General features: G+C 37.9%; 1 protein-coding gene across 1 annotated transcript in view; it reads right to left on the bottom strand.

Annotated features, from left to right (window-relative positions):
- Positions 1-15,977, bottom strand: part of AGBL1 (ATP/GTP binding protein like 1) — a 518,802-nt gene that overhangs the window by 361,014 nt on the left and 141,811 nt on the right. The window contains 1 exon segment of the mRNA XM_030813842.1: positions 3,171-3,324. Within this exon segment, the coding sequence (XP_030669702.1) occupies positions 3,171-3,324 (154 nt within the window).

The raw sequence follows: 15,977 nt of genomic DNA, 5'->3' as shown, positions 1-15,977 counted from the left end.
TTAAGTAGTTCCATTTCTGATTTACAGGCATGGTTAGTTGCACTGTGAAGGGTAGGTAGTGTTTATACTGGGCTAGGGATTTTTTTTCTTTTAGAAACACAGCAATGACATGTGTTTATATATTCATATATATATATAAGAATATATTCATATATATAGTTACCATATACATATATATACACATATATATATATACACACACACACACATACTCTGTACACTTTTTTATTATGTAGCCCTGCTGAAACTGTGCCCCAGCACGTGGCTTAGGTCATGCAATCTCAGCTCTGTGCTGGGATCTAATGGGTCTAAAGAAAGTCCTTCAGGCAGAAAGAATTTTCTTTCTCCCTTCCTGCCACAGTATCTGAAGCATCCACCATGAAAATGCTTCCATTGGGTTAGGAAAGGAAAATAAAATTCGTTGTGAGCAAGGAGAGAGTAATACACTTATTTGTGGTCAATTTAGCATAAATGCTTTAACAACTCAGCTAGTGTCTAATAATTTGAGGACAGAATGAGGAAGAGAGGAAGTTATGGCTCCAAGAATGAAGCCAAAATGTTGATACTGAACATGTGTTATAACGAAAGAGTCAGCACATTTGTTGTGTGCATGGACTCTGGAATCAGAATAACAATGTTGAAAATCTGTCACTTCTACTGATCATAATATTTAACCTTTCTGAGCTCCACTTACCCCATCTGTAAAATAAGCGGTCCTGAAATTAGTCCCCATGATGAAAGATACCAATCAGCTACATAATCCATACAAATAGTATCTTCAGTGAGTGGGGAAAATAGGTTAAAACTTAAAGCTCTTCATGCATAATTTGGAAACAGAGAAGAGTAGTATCAGAAAGGCACCGGCCTTTGCCGCTTTCTACCTTTATGACCTTAAATCACATCCAGGACCAGCTATGCAATTTGCAGGGCACAGAGAAAAATGGAAAGGCAGGTCCCCTTGTTTAAAACTTTATAAAGAATTTTATAAAGATAGTGGCAGAAAAGCATTAAGCAGAGTGCATGGCCCTTCTAAGCAGGAGACCTCTGCAAATGTATAGGTGACACACCTATGAAGATGGCCCTTTCATCTAGGTCAAAGCCTGGTTTTCTCAGGATCTAGCTCAATGATTGTCATTTGCAAGTGACAAAAAGAAAATGCATAGCATTTATCTGATACCTCTTGAGATGAACATCGGATATGTTAGCATGTGTTTAAAAGAAAAATAACTGTTATGATCATAAGAGTGTACACTTACTATAACCCATCTTACAGAGCAAGCAGAAACCAGCCTCTTTTGATTCATACAAGGGTGTACTAAGAGATATTTTTCTCTTTCTCTCTCTTTTTTTAACAGAACTGTTTGTTGGAGTGCCAGATTATTTAAGGGCCTTTGCATGTTTCAAGTCCACTTCTTAAAGTAAGAACACTCTCCATATTTATAACGGCAACAAAAACACCAATGTCAGCACAAAATGCAAAAACGGAGGCACTTCTATGTCATAATGATACATCAGAGTTCTGCTCACCTCTTTTTTAGAAAAAGCAGCTCAGACTTACACACATCCACTTTCTTAAGTAAATAATTGTTCAATGAAAGTTACCCTGGGAGGATTGCTGTCTCCAGCTCCCAAGCACTGCTCATCTGCTGAGCGGGGGGACTCTGTGGCTGTTACGGAAATTGCTCTTAAATGCATGAAACACAGGAGAGAATTTTTGGAATATCCCTTATTATTCATTAAAGCATTTCAGGACCTCATTAATCCAGATGGGTTAATCGGTTGTTGATTTGCCAGGCTGTTAAGCATCCAATGTCAGATGCTGATGGGGTGTGAGAAAATATAATTCTGATCTACCAAAGAGTCACCTGAATGAGGCTAGCACTTCCTCAGAGAAGGCTGTATCTTCACCAGGGAAGGCTGTGTCTTCACCAGGGAAAGCTGTATCTTCCTCAGGGAAGGCTGTATCTTCACCAGGGAAGGCTGTATCTTCCTCAGGGAAGGCTGTATCTTCACCAGGGAAGGCTGTACCTTCATTAGGGAAGGCTGTATCTTCACCAGGGAAGGCTGTATCTTCACCAGGGACGGCTGTACCTTCATTAGGGAAGGCTGTATCTTCACCAGGGAAGGCTGTATCTTCACCAAGGAAGGCTGTATCTTCACCAGGGAAGGCTGTACCTTCATTAGGGAAGGCTGTATCTTCACCAAGGAAGGCTGTATCTTCACCAGGGAAGGCTGTACCTTCATTAGGGAAGGCTGTATCTTCCTCAGGGAAGGCTGTGTCTTCACCAGGAAAGGCTGTATCTTCATTAGGGAAGGCTGTATCTTCTGGGGATAAATTAAGCTGGATGCCCAGTCTCTTCTTTAATCTCCAAAACTTCTCTGTATCACAAAACATTCCTCTTTGGGGCTTTGGTTTTTTTGTTTGTTTGTTTGTTTTTTGCCTACCTAAGGTCTGAAACGATGTCAGAAGCCATTTTCAAAAGCTAGTTGGTAACAGGTCAGTCACACATATGCACTTAGGCACAGAAGCCCAACATTTAAAGATGTGTGTGTGTGTCTGTGTACATGTCTGTATATGAGTATGCGTATATGTTTGTGTCTACGTGTATGTATGTGTTTGTGTATGTGTCCGTATGTGTATATTTGTGTGTGTCTGCGTGTGTGTGCATGAGTTTGGCTTTGACTTTGTTTCAAAGTTCTTAGCCAGAGCCTGTCTACATCTTCAGCCCTTCAGATACAAATGTTATTAAGGTTATCAAGTGGATTCTTTAGCCAGGGCTTAAAAACTCAACTTCCTTTCTTACCAAACCTTGACTGACTGAGAGTCACATAACAGCAGTGAGCACAGTGAGAAAAGTCCCTGAATTAGAAGTTGGAAAATATGATTCAGAGTCCTGGTTCTGTTTTAAGAGAGGAAGTGACCATCATTAGCAAACTGTCATCTCATCTCCCTGACAGTGTGAATTCATTTCATTTTCTCTCCCTTTAACAACAGAGCAACATTAATGTTTAACCTTTGTGTCACACCAAGAAAACCTGGGGGTGTATTTCTACAAAGACAGTCTCCAGCCCTTTATGGAGCTTTTGATCTAAAAGAGACAGAATGCTTCCAAGACTATAAAGGACACCCTTAGTCAAATCTTCCACGAAGAGGATCCCATGTTACTCACGGAACTGCTCTAGATGCTCATCACTGTTGGACTCAGGCATGGCCGTGATGGTCACCAAGGGACACGGATTCCCTCCCAGCGTCTGGCAGAGAACATCTTGCCGGAAGTAGACCTCTTTGAGGTTGACACTCTTTTCCAGGATGTCAAGATGAGTCTGGAGCAGAAATAAAGCAGGCATGTATATTATCAACATTTTTTATAACAACAATAATGGAAAACAACAATGGCTTACATATAGAAGTATTGTTGTTAATCTAATCTGTCCTTTATGTATTGGGCCTTGAGTGATTAAAAGGGGACTATTTCTACTGTCTAGGAGAAACTCAGACTGAGCAGGAGGCATCATTCCTGCATGTTTTGGCATAACAGAAGATCTGTTTTCAAGTTGCACTGAAAGCAAGAGGGAAGAGGGCAGGGGCATAAAGCCCTCTTCCTATCGCTGTGGCATAGGAGGAAATGATAGAAAATGGAGACTCGGAAGGGTCAGGGGATGGGGTGGGGGAGGATCATGAGAAATGTGTTAATGGGTACAATGTACGTCATTTGGGTGACGGATACCCTAAAAGTGCTGGCTTGACCTTTACTCAATCTATGCATGTAGCAAAACTTCACATGTACCCATAAATTTGTACAAATAAAGCAAACAATGTAAAAAGAAAAGAAACAAATCTAAGCATGCTTTCCTTAAAATTAAGAAAAAAAATGTGGTTATCATGAAAATAGAACACGCCCAGAACACTGGGGAAAATGAGACAGAAAACTTCAACAGCACATAGTATCACAGGGCCAAGTAATAGGGAGAATTGTGAGCACATTGAAAAAATAAAGACGTGGTTAATCCAAGTGGACTGCTAAACTAAAAGAACAACTAACTAATAGCAACAAATTTTTCCTACCATACCTCCCCATTTCAATACTCATTTTAAAAAAAATGGAATAGCCATTGAAATTAGGACACCTAGTTAACAATCTTTTTTTTTTTTTTTTTTGAGACAGAGTCTTACTTTCAGGCTGGAGTGCAGTGGCGCGATCTTGGATCATTGCAACCTCCACCTCCCAGGTTCAAGCGATTCTCCTGCCTCAGCCTCCTGAGTAGCTGGGATTACAGGCACCCACCACCACACCCAGTTAAGTTTTGTATTTTTAGTAGAGAGGGGGGTTTTGCCATATTGGCCAGGCTGATCTCGAACTCCTGACCTCAGGTGATCCGCACCGCTTGGCCTCCCAAAGTGCTGGGATTACAGGCATGAGCCACCACATCCGGCCCCTGGTTAACAATATTTAAGAATTCTGAAGAAATTGTCCCTAATCAAAACAGGGGTACTAGTCATAGAGAGGCTAAGAGATTTTCCCCCACCCGCTCTGCATCCCCTGACAGTAGAGACTTCAGTAATCAGGGAGGGAAACACTGTCCCCTCTGCAGCACAAGAACACCACTGCCCAAAAATTTTCCTCCCAGAGTTTCTTGACAAATAACAAGCCTGCTAGGTAAATGAAACAAAAAATGTATTAATTTTTTTATAAAATGAATATGTAAAAATATTCACAAATATATAAAATACATGGAAACGGAAGTAGTGTCTTCAAAAGGTAGAGGAAGTATTTACATGTGGAAATAACTTACTACACATATGGTAAGAAGAACAGTGGCCCCCAAAGATGTTCATGTTCTCACCTTGAGAATCTTTGGTAGGATACCTTACATGGTGAAAGGGACTTTGCAGACATGTTTAAGATTAAGGTCTACTTGAAATGGGGAGGTTGTCCTGCACTATTCAGTTGGGGCCAATCTAATCACAACGTGATTAAAAGCAGAGACCCTTTCCTGGCTGCAGAGAACAACTGCTGGCCCCATAAGACCTCAGTCTTCCCTTGCTGGCTTTGAAGATGGAGAAAGGCATCATTAGCCAAGGAATGCAGGTGGCCTCTAGAAGCTGGAAAAGGAAAGGAAACACATTCTCCCCACAGAGCCTCCAGAAGCAATGCAACCCCAAAACCCTGGTCTTTGCCAGTGAGATTTGTGTCAAACTTCTAACCTAAAAAGCTGTATAATTTTTTTTTTAAAAAGTACCTGTTCCTGTTGAAGCCACTACATTTTTTATAATTTGTTACTGCAGCAATAGACAACTAACATACAAGGGAACAAGAATGTCCTAAAGTAAGTACAAATCCCGACATCTGAATAGGAATAGACTAAAACCTATTTGTACTCTACTGAAATAGTTTAATTGCAAGGAAAAAGAAAAAGTGCCAAGAAAAGAAAAGATTACCAGATAGTTCTATGGCCTTTCTCTAGCCTCAGGGGCACCTGAAAATTTGACCTTGAGTCATATTCTCCTTAAAACTGAGAACCAAAATCATTTACCCACACATAGCTTACTGTCTATATTAACATGACTATTATTCCCCAACCTTCATCAGCATAACTTTACTGCTCTGGGAAGACAGAAATTACAAGTAAATATATTGTTCATTTCAGGAATATCCCATCAACTCTTCAACAGAAAGCATCAACCCATCTTTGAGCCAAGATTCTTCGAATCCCTCTTCGCACCCCTTTTCAAAATCCTTGCCTTACAGTGTCCACCAATCTTAAACCATTACTTCATGATCCTTACCCAACCCTAATCAATGCCCCCACATTAAAATACCTGCCTTTAAGCCAGGTTTTAAGGTCTCAAAAAATATCCCCATTTTGCCCTCTGCCCTTTGAGACACTAGTAAGATTCTGTCCCATTCTTTCTCCTTTGTCAAGTACATTAGTTTCCTACTACTGCTGGAATCACCACAAATTTTGTAGGTTAAGACAACACAAATTTATTATCTTATAGTTCTGAAGGTCACTAGTCTAAAATGGGTCCCGCTGGGCAAAATTCAAGGTGTCAGTAGAGCTGCATTCCTTTTGGAAGCTCCATACAAGATCTCTTCCCTTGCCTTTTCTAGCTTCTAGAGGTCACCTGCATTTCTTCACTCATGGTACCTCCCTCTACCTTCAAAGCCAAAAATTGCATCACTCTGACCTCTGCCTCCATTAAGTCCCATCTTTTTCTCTGTCTCTGATTCTCTTATCTCATTCTTTTACTTATAAGGACTCTTGTGACTACCCTGCACCCAATCTGATAATCAAGGATAATCTCCCCATCTCAAAGTCTCTAATCAGATCTTCAAAGTCCCCTTACCATGTAAAGTAACATCTTCACAGGATTGGGATATGGACATTTTGGAGGTCCATTACTCTGCCTACCATGCCAACATGAGCAATAAACCCAACTGTGTCTTAGAAACAGGTTTTTCTTGTGATGTTCCAGAGAGCCAGGGTTTGACACAATACCAAGTAAAGGAATTATAAGAAGCATGTTTATACCAGATTCAAGATAAATGAGAATCCAGCAGAGGCCCATGTATCTAACCAAATCTTGTACGTAATTGTTATGATTGTCCATCAAATAACGAGTATCAGGTATTGATGAGATGCACCTGCATTGGAGATTGGGAGGGAGCCACATACCCCTGAGAATACAAGATGACTAACTACACATACACTGGCACACACACACAACCTAGACAACTAGCTAAGCATGAAATCTGAAGGAAGCCCAAGGCTGATAGTATTCCTAGGCTGAGAAGGTTATGTCCCACTCAACCTAATCTCTCATGACCACATAATTCCATAGTGAGGAGTTACTAGGACAAAGTAAGCTGTGCCTGGGAGTCCAAAGACTCTCATTAAGCCCTTTCTATGTGTGCTGTTTTGTTGCCCTTTCTGTATTCTTTCTTATGCATAAGTAAATTTAGTTCTGGATAAAGCCTAACCTGTGTGTTTGGTTGCCAATCTTAACTCACTGCTCATTGTTGCATAGAATGACACTTGTACCGTACACTGAAGATTATTTTTAAACATGTATGTGTATCTGTGTGGTGCCTCTCTCTCCTCTCTCTCTCTCTCTCTCTCTCTCACTCTGTGTGTGTGTGTGTGTGTGCATAAATAAACCCATTGTACATATATGTATACAAAAAAATCATTCTTGGCTCATATTTCTTCTGCAACACTACATGCTAGAGGAAATGAGTACTGCTTAGAGCTTGAAAGTAGAAGGGATTATAATCTAATAAACCTACATCCAACCAAGTTTTTGCTTATGAGCAAATGTAGCATACATGCTCAGACATACAAGAGCTCAGACAACATATCACCTTATCTTTATTGAAAATAAGGACTTGGCCCAGGTGCAGTGGTTCACACCTGTAATTCCAGCACTCTGGGAGGCCAAGGCAGGTAGATTGCTTGAGCTAAGGAGTTCAAGACCAGCCTGGGCAACACAGCAAGACCCCATCTCTACTAAAAATACATAAAAATTGCCGGGCATGGTGGTGCACACCTGTGGTCCCAGCTACATGGGAGGCTGAGGTGGGAGGATCACTTGAGCCTGGGAGGTCAAGGCTGCAGTGAGCCTAGATCAAGTCACTGCACTCCATCCTGGGTAACAGAGCGAGACCCTGTCTTAAAAAAAGAAAGAAAAGAAGGACTTGAAGACACACTTCAGCTGCCCCCAAATCAAACAGAAAAGCAATATAAAAAGACTATAATAAAATCCAGTTAAACAAGCTTACATCTAAATGACTATCTAAAAATATGGTTACTATATTAACATTAAAAAATAATTCTTTAGGGAGACAATACACATTATCAAATTTTGATGTCATCACCTAGCTCTAAAATGAACTTAAAAAGAGATGTACAAGGGAGGAAAAAGGTGGAACAAAATGTTAACGTTTTCAACTTACATCGATATTGTAATATTATTTAATTCTTGAAAATTGAAAGGCAGTACTTAGTATTGTGCCAAATGCAAACTCTCTAGAATATCACTAGAACAATGGGTCTCTAAAACAGAGTTGAGTTTATCGCTTATGTTGGTGTGATAGGCAGAATAATGGCCCTCCAAAGATGCCCATATTCTAATCCCTGCAACCTGTGAAGATGTTATTTTACATAGTAAAGGAACTTTGAAGATGTGATTAGGAAATTTGAGATGAGGAGACTATCCCGGATCATCAAGTTGGGTGCAGGGTAATGACAAAGGTCCTTATAAGTGAAAGAAGGAGATAAGAAGCCAGAACCAAAGAAGGAGATGGTATATAATGGAAAAAGAGGTAAGAGCCATGCAATTTTTGGCTTTGAACGTGGAGGGAGGTACCATGAGCCAAGGAATGCAGGAAATCTGGGTTTACATTCTGGTTGCGTGGATTCTGAAAAAAACTGATGTAAATTTTTTATTTAACCTCTTTGTGACTCAGTTTTCTCATCTTTAAAAGGCACATAAAAATATCATTACCTATCTCATGCAGTGGTTGCTATAATTTAGTTGTATAATGTATGTGAAGAGCATCTGTTATGTAGGAAACAATAAATGTTAGCTGTTATTGTTAATGGAGAAGTATGAGTTCAAATATATTATTTTTAAGTAGTAAAAAGAAAGCAGTAGTAAAGTTATAAACCCTGAGGGTGAAAAAATGAAAGAAATGATGGTCCACATTGCATAAGAAAAAAAGAAAAAGAGACAACAGCAGTGAGGCATGGAAAATAGCATGAAACCAAAATGACAAGTAACAGTAAAAACTGTTTAAGTATAAACAGGCTAGTCAGCCTTAATAATGACAAAAATTTAGATTACTTTTTAAAATCCCACAGCATGTTGTATATAAGAGGTACTTTTAAAGAGAAAGGAAAAAAAATGTGTATGAGAAATGCTCTTAAATTATCTATTTTGTTTGCCTCTGTTCAAACATTTTAAAGGAGAAATATTGAAACTAAAAGCATAAGCAAACATAAATTAAGGCAGGCATGGCAATAGTAATATACAATGAAGCCATATTCAAGATCAAGTGCATTAAATGGGATTTTAAAATCTTATTTTGATAAAGGGCACAATTCACAATGAACATATAAAACTCATAAATCTTAAGAATCAAATCATATGGGATTCAAATATGTAACACAAAAAACAGCAGAAAGAGAAAAAAATTGTTCTCAGTGTGGGAGATTTTAAGATAGCACCTCAGTCTTGAATAAATCAATGGCATAAAAATAATAATAGAAAGTATTTGAACAATATTGTTTTTGTAGACATATGTCAAACTTTGTCTTTCCAGAGAATATTTTTTAATTTTTTCTCAAATATTCATAGAACTGTAGCAATAATTAATCATACATAGAGCTATTAAAAACTCATTAGATTCTTCCCCCTAAAAAGCAGAAATTATACAAATCACATTTTCCGACAATTAAATGAAATTAGACTTAAATAAAAATGGTTTTTGAAACAGCAAAAATAAAATAACCACTAGAGAATAGAAAATATCCTCTTAAAAGAAGCTTACTGGAAAAAAATTCATAGGTTACAAAAATCAATATTAAATTATTAACTAAAGCCCTGATATAACAAGTAGACATCTGGGTATCCCACGAGAGATGGCACAGAAGAAGAATGGAAATGTCTCCATCAGAATATCAGTCACGTTTCTAAGTCATCCTGGAAAAGGAAAATTCCAGCTCCTTAGTTAAGAAGGTATGGATAGTGCTGGATTCAGATTATAGTCTCTGTGATCATAAATTATTTTCAAAATTTTTATAAACATTTGAGTGAAAGCTGCTCTCGGTATTCTTTATTATCAAAATCTAGACTAAATGTAGCCTGCCTCACAATTACTATCAAGATTCCGAGGCTCTAAAGCCAGAAAGGGAAATTTGGTTGCAGCATTTCCCAAAATATATCCCGTAGTGTGTTAAGTGCTGTGGTGTGAACAAGGAGGTGGAGAAGGCAGGAAATTCATAGCCAAAATGCTTAGAAAATGTTGAGTTAAAGAAAATGAAAATATTTCTGTGGATGCAGGATTTCTCAGCTTCTTTAATATTTCAATATGCATTGTGAACTGTTAGGAGAAAAACTAGCACAAGTGCTTCATAAATTTAGATGACCATTAAACTTTTCTTCTCTAAACATCTCAAGAGACTGAAGTGCTATAGAAGATGTTTTGGGAAACACCGTCTTGCTGAATTATTTCTATGAGCTCTCTCTCTCTCTCTCTCTTTCTTATTAAATCTGTTTGTTTCACATTTTATTATGGCCACATGGGTCCTTGCCAATGGTGAAGCTTTCTCAACAAAAGCCCAAACATAAACTCAGACACCTATAGTCAGTTGATTTTTGACAGAGGTGCCAAAAACACACAATGGGGAAAGGACAGTTTCTTCAATAAATGGTGTTGGGAAAACTGAATATCCACATGTGGAAGAATGAGAATTGATCCCTTATATAAGAATCAACTCAAAATGGATTAAAGACCTAAACATAAAACCTGAAACTGTAAAACTATGAGATGAAAACATCAGGAAAAACCTTCATGACATTAGTCTGGGAAGTGATTTCTCAAATATGACCCCAAGAGCACAGACAAACAAAACAAAAGTAGACAATAGGATTCCACCAAACTAAAAGGCTTCTGCATAGCAAAGGAAACAATTCACAGAGCAAAGAGACAACCCACAAATTGGGAGAAAATATTTGCAAATCATACAACAGATAAGGGGCTAATATCTAAAACATACAAGGAACACCAACTACACAGTAACAAGAAAACAAACAACCCTATAAAAATGGACAAATGGCCTAAATAGGCATTCCTGAACAGAAGACATACAAATGGCCAACAGATACATAAAAAAATATGCTCAACATCTCTAATCATCAGAGACATGCAAAATAAAACCACAATGAGATACCACTTCACACTTATTAGATTGGTTATTATCAAAAAGATGAATGATAGCAAGTGCTGGTGAGGATCTGGAACCCTGAACACCATTGGTGGGAATGTAAATTAGCACAGCTATTTTGGAAAACAGTATGAAGTTTCCTCAAAAAATTAAAAATAGAATTACCATACAATCCAGCCATCTCACTTCTGGGTATATATCCAAAGGAACTGAAATCAGTACATCAAACAGATATCTGTCTACACCCCTATGTTCAGTGCAGCATTATTCACAAGAGCCAAGATATGGAAACAACCACAGTACCCATTGATGGAGTTATACACACACACACACACACACACACACACATATATACACACACATACATATATACATACATACACAGTGGATTACTATTCAGCCTTAAAAAGCAGGAAATTCTGTCATTTGCAACAACATGGATGAGCCTGAAGGACATATGCCAAGTGAAATGCTGGGCACAGAGAGACAAATACCACATGATCTCACTTATACATGGAATATAAAAAAATCAAACTCATAGAAACAGAGAGTAGAGTGGTGGTGACCAGGGCCTGGAGGAGTGGGAACAAGGGGGAGGAATGGAGAGATGTTGGAGAAAGGGTACAAAATTTCAATTAGACAAGAGGAATAAGGTCTGGTCATCTATTGCATAGTATAGTAATCATAGCTTAGAATAATATACAGAATTATTTCAAAATCTCTAAAAGAGTATTTTGAGTGTTCTCACCACAAAGAAATGATAAATACGCGAGCTAATAGATATGTTTATTAGTCTGGTTTGATGAATCTGCAACATTTTCACGTATCAACACATCACACTGTACCCTATAAATATAAGCAAGTATTATTTGTCAATTAAAAATGAAATGAAAATTCTATAAATAAATTAAAAATAAATAATAAACACAATCTGTAAAAAAAGAAAAAGAAAAAAGAGAAAAGGGGGAACAAATAAATGAACAACAAAAAGCAGTAATCATCATTCTGTGATATTACAATTAAGCCATAGCTTTTTGGTGTCTGATATCAAACTTTAAAAAAATAATAAAATCTAGATTTTATAAATCAGATATGGGGAAGCAGGTTAGGCAGAAGGTTGGTCTATAGAAGCCACCAAGCACTATTAGCTATGAGAGACAAAAAGTCAAAAAGATATCATAGAGCACATGAGCACTGTCCTTCAGCATAGCGTTGGCTGGACAGGCTCCCAAGCAGCAAATGTTGGAGAAGGCAAAGCCTGAAAGTTTTCTTCTCTCATGAGTTATCTTTTAATTTGTTATTATTATGACATTTTCCACAATAATATTACAAATCAACAAATGCCCAATATTCTCTTAGCTTAAGCTAACTGTATTAGTCCATTCTCATGCTGCTAATAAAGACATACCGGAGACTGGGTCATGTGTAAAGGAAAGAGGTTTAATTGACTCACAGTTCCACATGGCTGGAGAGGCCTCACAATCATGGTAGAAGGTGAAAGAAGAGCAAAGGCACATCTTACATGGTGGCAGGCAAGAGGGTGTGTGCAAGGGAACTCCTCTTTATAAAATGATCAGATCTCATGAGACTTATTCACTATCATGACAACAGCATGGGAAAGACCTGCCCCTGTGACTCAATTAATTCCTACGACATGTGAGAATTATGGGAGCTACAATTCAAGATGAGATTTGGGTGGGGACACAGCCAAACCATATTACTCATTTTCTGTAAACTGCAATTTTTCATGGATCCATCTCCCTGCACCCCTCAATGAAATCTCCCTCCTGTCAGACCTGCCATCAGGTCCAGCAAGTATCTAACACTTCTACTTTTAGGGGATTATTTTGACTTCCCTTTTAGTCATATAAAAGATTGCTAGAAGTAAACCAAGTATAAATTTCTGTTGGATTTCCTTTTGCAAAAATGTTTTTGTCCTGTTCTCCTAAAAATGATCTCCCATCTCTGGTCCAGAAAAGTTATGCCTAATCGGATATTGTGGGGATCACTGATGAGAAAAGTAGGACCTCTGAATGCATGTGCCAACTGACTGTAATTACAGCCCTGTGGAAGCCACAGGGGTGGGTTTCTTTATAAAAATGTGAATGAGTTTAAGGCAATTGTAGAAACCCCCAGAGAGATTGACTTCTTAAAAGAAAATCCTGTCTGTGAACAATATCAAGCTGATAACCTTAGCCCGCAGCCTCATCCTGTGTCACTCCACAGGAATCCTCAGTCTCCCTTTCCTTTATCAACTACTCCCTTAAAACTTCAATAAAAGGCTTCCTTGACCTCAGCAGGGTAACCTGCTGATGGCTACTGATAAAGTGAGAAGCACTATGCACTCAAAAACCATTCATTTTCTATTGTTATCCCCTAAACTGCTGCACTCTCTGTTCCCCTAATTTAGAAGAAAGCCCACTCCTAGGAGATGGCCTATTTTATTTGTCTACTGCCTAGATCTCAGTTGTCACCTAAATACACTCATCGGAGAATCAAAGACTTCTTATCACAAGAGAAGAACAAATAACACCCTTAAGCTAAATAAAAGCTACAAGAATATGCTGCAGGCATGTTCTGATGAGCTTTCTCAAACTGTCCCAGTCTGCCAATATTATGCTCCCCAAGTTAAAGGGACTTAACTTTAAAAATGTGAGAAATGATTAGTCTCTAGATATCTACTCACAGCCTTGTCAATTATAAAGAAAGGATGGTTTAATATTCCTTGTCCATTAAAAATAAGCAAAGCTATATTATGATGATTTGGAAAAAAGAGTAAGAAAAAATAATCATAATCAATTACCTCAAGAAAAAAATCAGTAGCCTCTATAATTTTTGAGGAGGGGTCTTCCATTTGTTTTTTTTTTTTAATTTTAATTTTAGTATGAATTGTGGAATGGGTATCTTCCAATCAGTCCAACGGAGAAAATAATCACACATCGTCATAAAAAACAATAAATGCTTTAATGGTTACCATCTAGTATTGCTTACCAGATGTAGACACTTTGCTAAAACTTTCCAATTAGCAATTATTTAATCTTTGAAATAGCCTATGTAGTCACTGCTTTTTTGTTTCCAATTTTACAGATGAGAAAACTGAGGCTAAGAGAAGTTAAATAGGTTGCCTGTGGCTACACAGCAAGGAAACACAACACCTAGACTAAAATCTAGGCCTGTCTGACCTCAAAGCTTTCTTTCTTTGTGCCCAAGACCCTGGAATTCAGATGTCCTTGTTGTCAAAGACTGTACCATTCATGCACATATTGGCTCCTTCAGAATGGCTTTCCATGTCCACCTCCTCAACATCAAGAACCTTTATTGGGGTCTGTCATTTGTTTGGCCTATACAAGGATGGATCTCTTTCTACTGATTACCTGACAGTGCTGATTTATGACCTGCTCATTGCATCTTTGATCTGCCACATGTAAGTCAACATTTCCCACTTGACACTTCTTAAACTCTTCATTTATTCTGAGTCTTTTATAAGATACTGTGCATGTGGCATTCTAATTCCTTTTCTTTTCTTTTCTTTCTTTCTTCTCTCTCTCTCCCCCCTCCCCCCACCTCCCTACCCCCATCTCTGGAGATAACAGTATTCACATCTTTCACAGTGGGTATATGTGTCTGGTAAAAATTCTGCTCTATCCTTTAAGATCCTTAAGCTCTCCCAATACATGGACTCTACTAATGACCACTTTTTTTGTCTCTTGCCATTTCATACAATTATAAGTTCTCAGTGAGATCCCAATTTTTTACCTCCTAAAATATTCATCAGAAACTCTCTTGGGGCCCCATTTTCAACCAATACTACTGGCTACCTAGGGGCTATTTATAACATAATTCTAATATTTTAACGATTACTGCTAACACTTTAACAATCATTACAATTACTGATAACTTGATATGGCTGATTAAAATAGAGCTTTTTTGTTTGCTTCAGAATTACAATAGTGTATTTCTTTCTTTTAGCTGTATTTTAATGCTATAAAACGAACAATTATCCAACAGACTTGCTGGCAAGCATCTGGAAGATATCCATTTGAAAGAACCAATACTAATTTTCTTATTATAAGAGAATAAAAAAATTTTGAAAGTTTCAAAATTGTAGTCATGTTGAAAAACATCCAACATACGAGTCCTTTGCTATAAAAATGTCTGTAATTACTAAATGTAATCCATATTATAAGAGACTTGCAAATTATGAATTCCACATGGAAACATATTTTCTACCCCTCACCATAACCCCCAAGTAACATACAGTTAATTCTCCCCTTGGGGTATCATTCACATTTAATTTATCACTGATCTGTTGGAAGAAAAACTGTTTCTCCTCAGGACATGTCCAAAAATAAAAACGACTGGTTAGCATTACAGAACGTACTCATTTTGTCCATGATGGGAGGAAGTTTTTTTTTTTTAAGAGAAGTCACAGAGTCAATTACTGTCTTAAACCTAGAGAGGGCAAAGACCATGAGTTATTGGAAATGTAAAACCTAAAATTGAGAATACACATTTGTCACTTTCAAGTAACAAATTGTCTTTCTAACCCTGTTTTGCTCATTTAGAAGAAATAAGTTATCCCTCTTTCTCATTAACTCTCCACAAACTTCCCTGGAGGAAGACATGCACAGTCAGTAGGCTCACAAGTAACAATAAAAAGTCATAAGTAGTTATAGCTTATTGTAATTAATATTAACAGTAATAGTTATTAATATTGTTAACAGTAACAGGCCAATCAGCATCAATTAACAAGGCCTCTCTTTCCCTCTCAGTGAAACTAAGTGGCTGGTGGAGAGAGGGGGGTCCTCTTTTTTGTGTGTTTTGTTTCCCTTTAAGATGAAATCATCTCCTCATTGATCCCCCACCCAGTGGTTCTTAGAGTTATTTATCAATTGCAAATTTTAGACCCTGTATTCTGATCTGAAACTGTGTCCAGAAGGTAAGCAGGCCCAGAGGCACAAGGTAGACAACTAGGTACCATCAAGTCAAGGCCAGGTTGAAAGGGGTACACAATTTGAATCAGCTTGTAG

The sequence above is a fragment of the Nomascus leucogenys genome, chromosome 6, assembly GCF_006542625.1.
Source record: "Nomascus leucogenys isolate Asia chromosome 6, Asia_NLE_v1, whole genome shotgun sequence".
Taxonomy (NCBI): domain Eukaryota; kingdom Metazoa; phylum Chordata; class Mammalia; order Primates; family Hylobatidae; genus Nomascus; species Nomascus leucogenys.
This window is presented reverse-complemented; position numbering and strand designations above follow the sequence as displayed.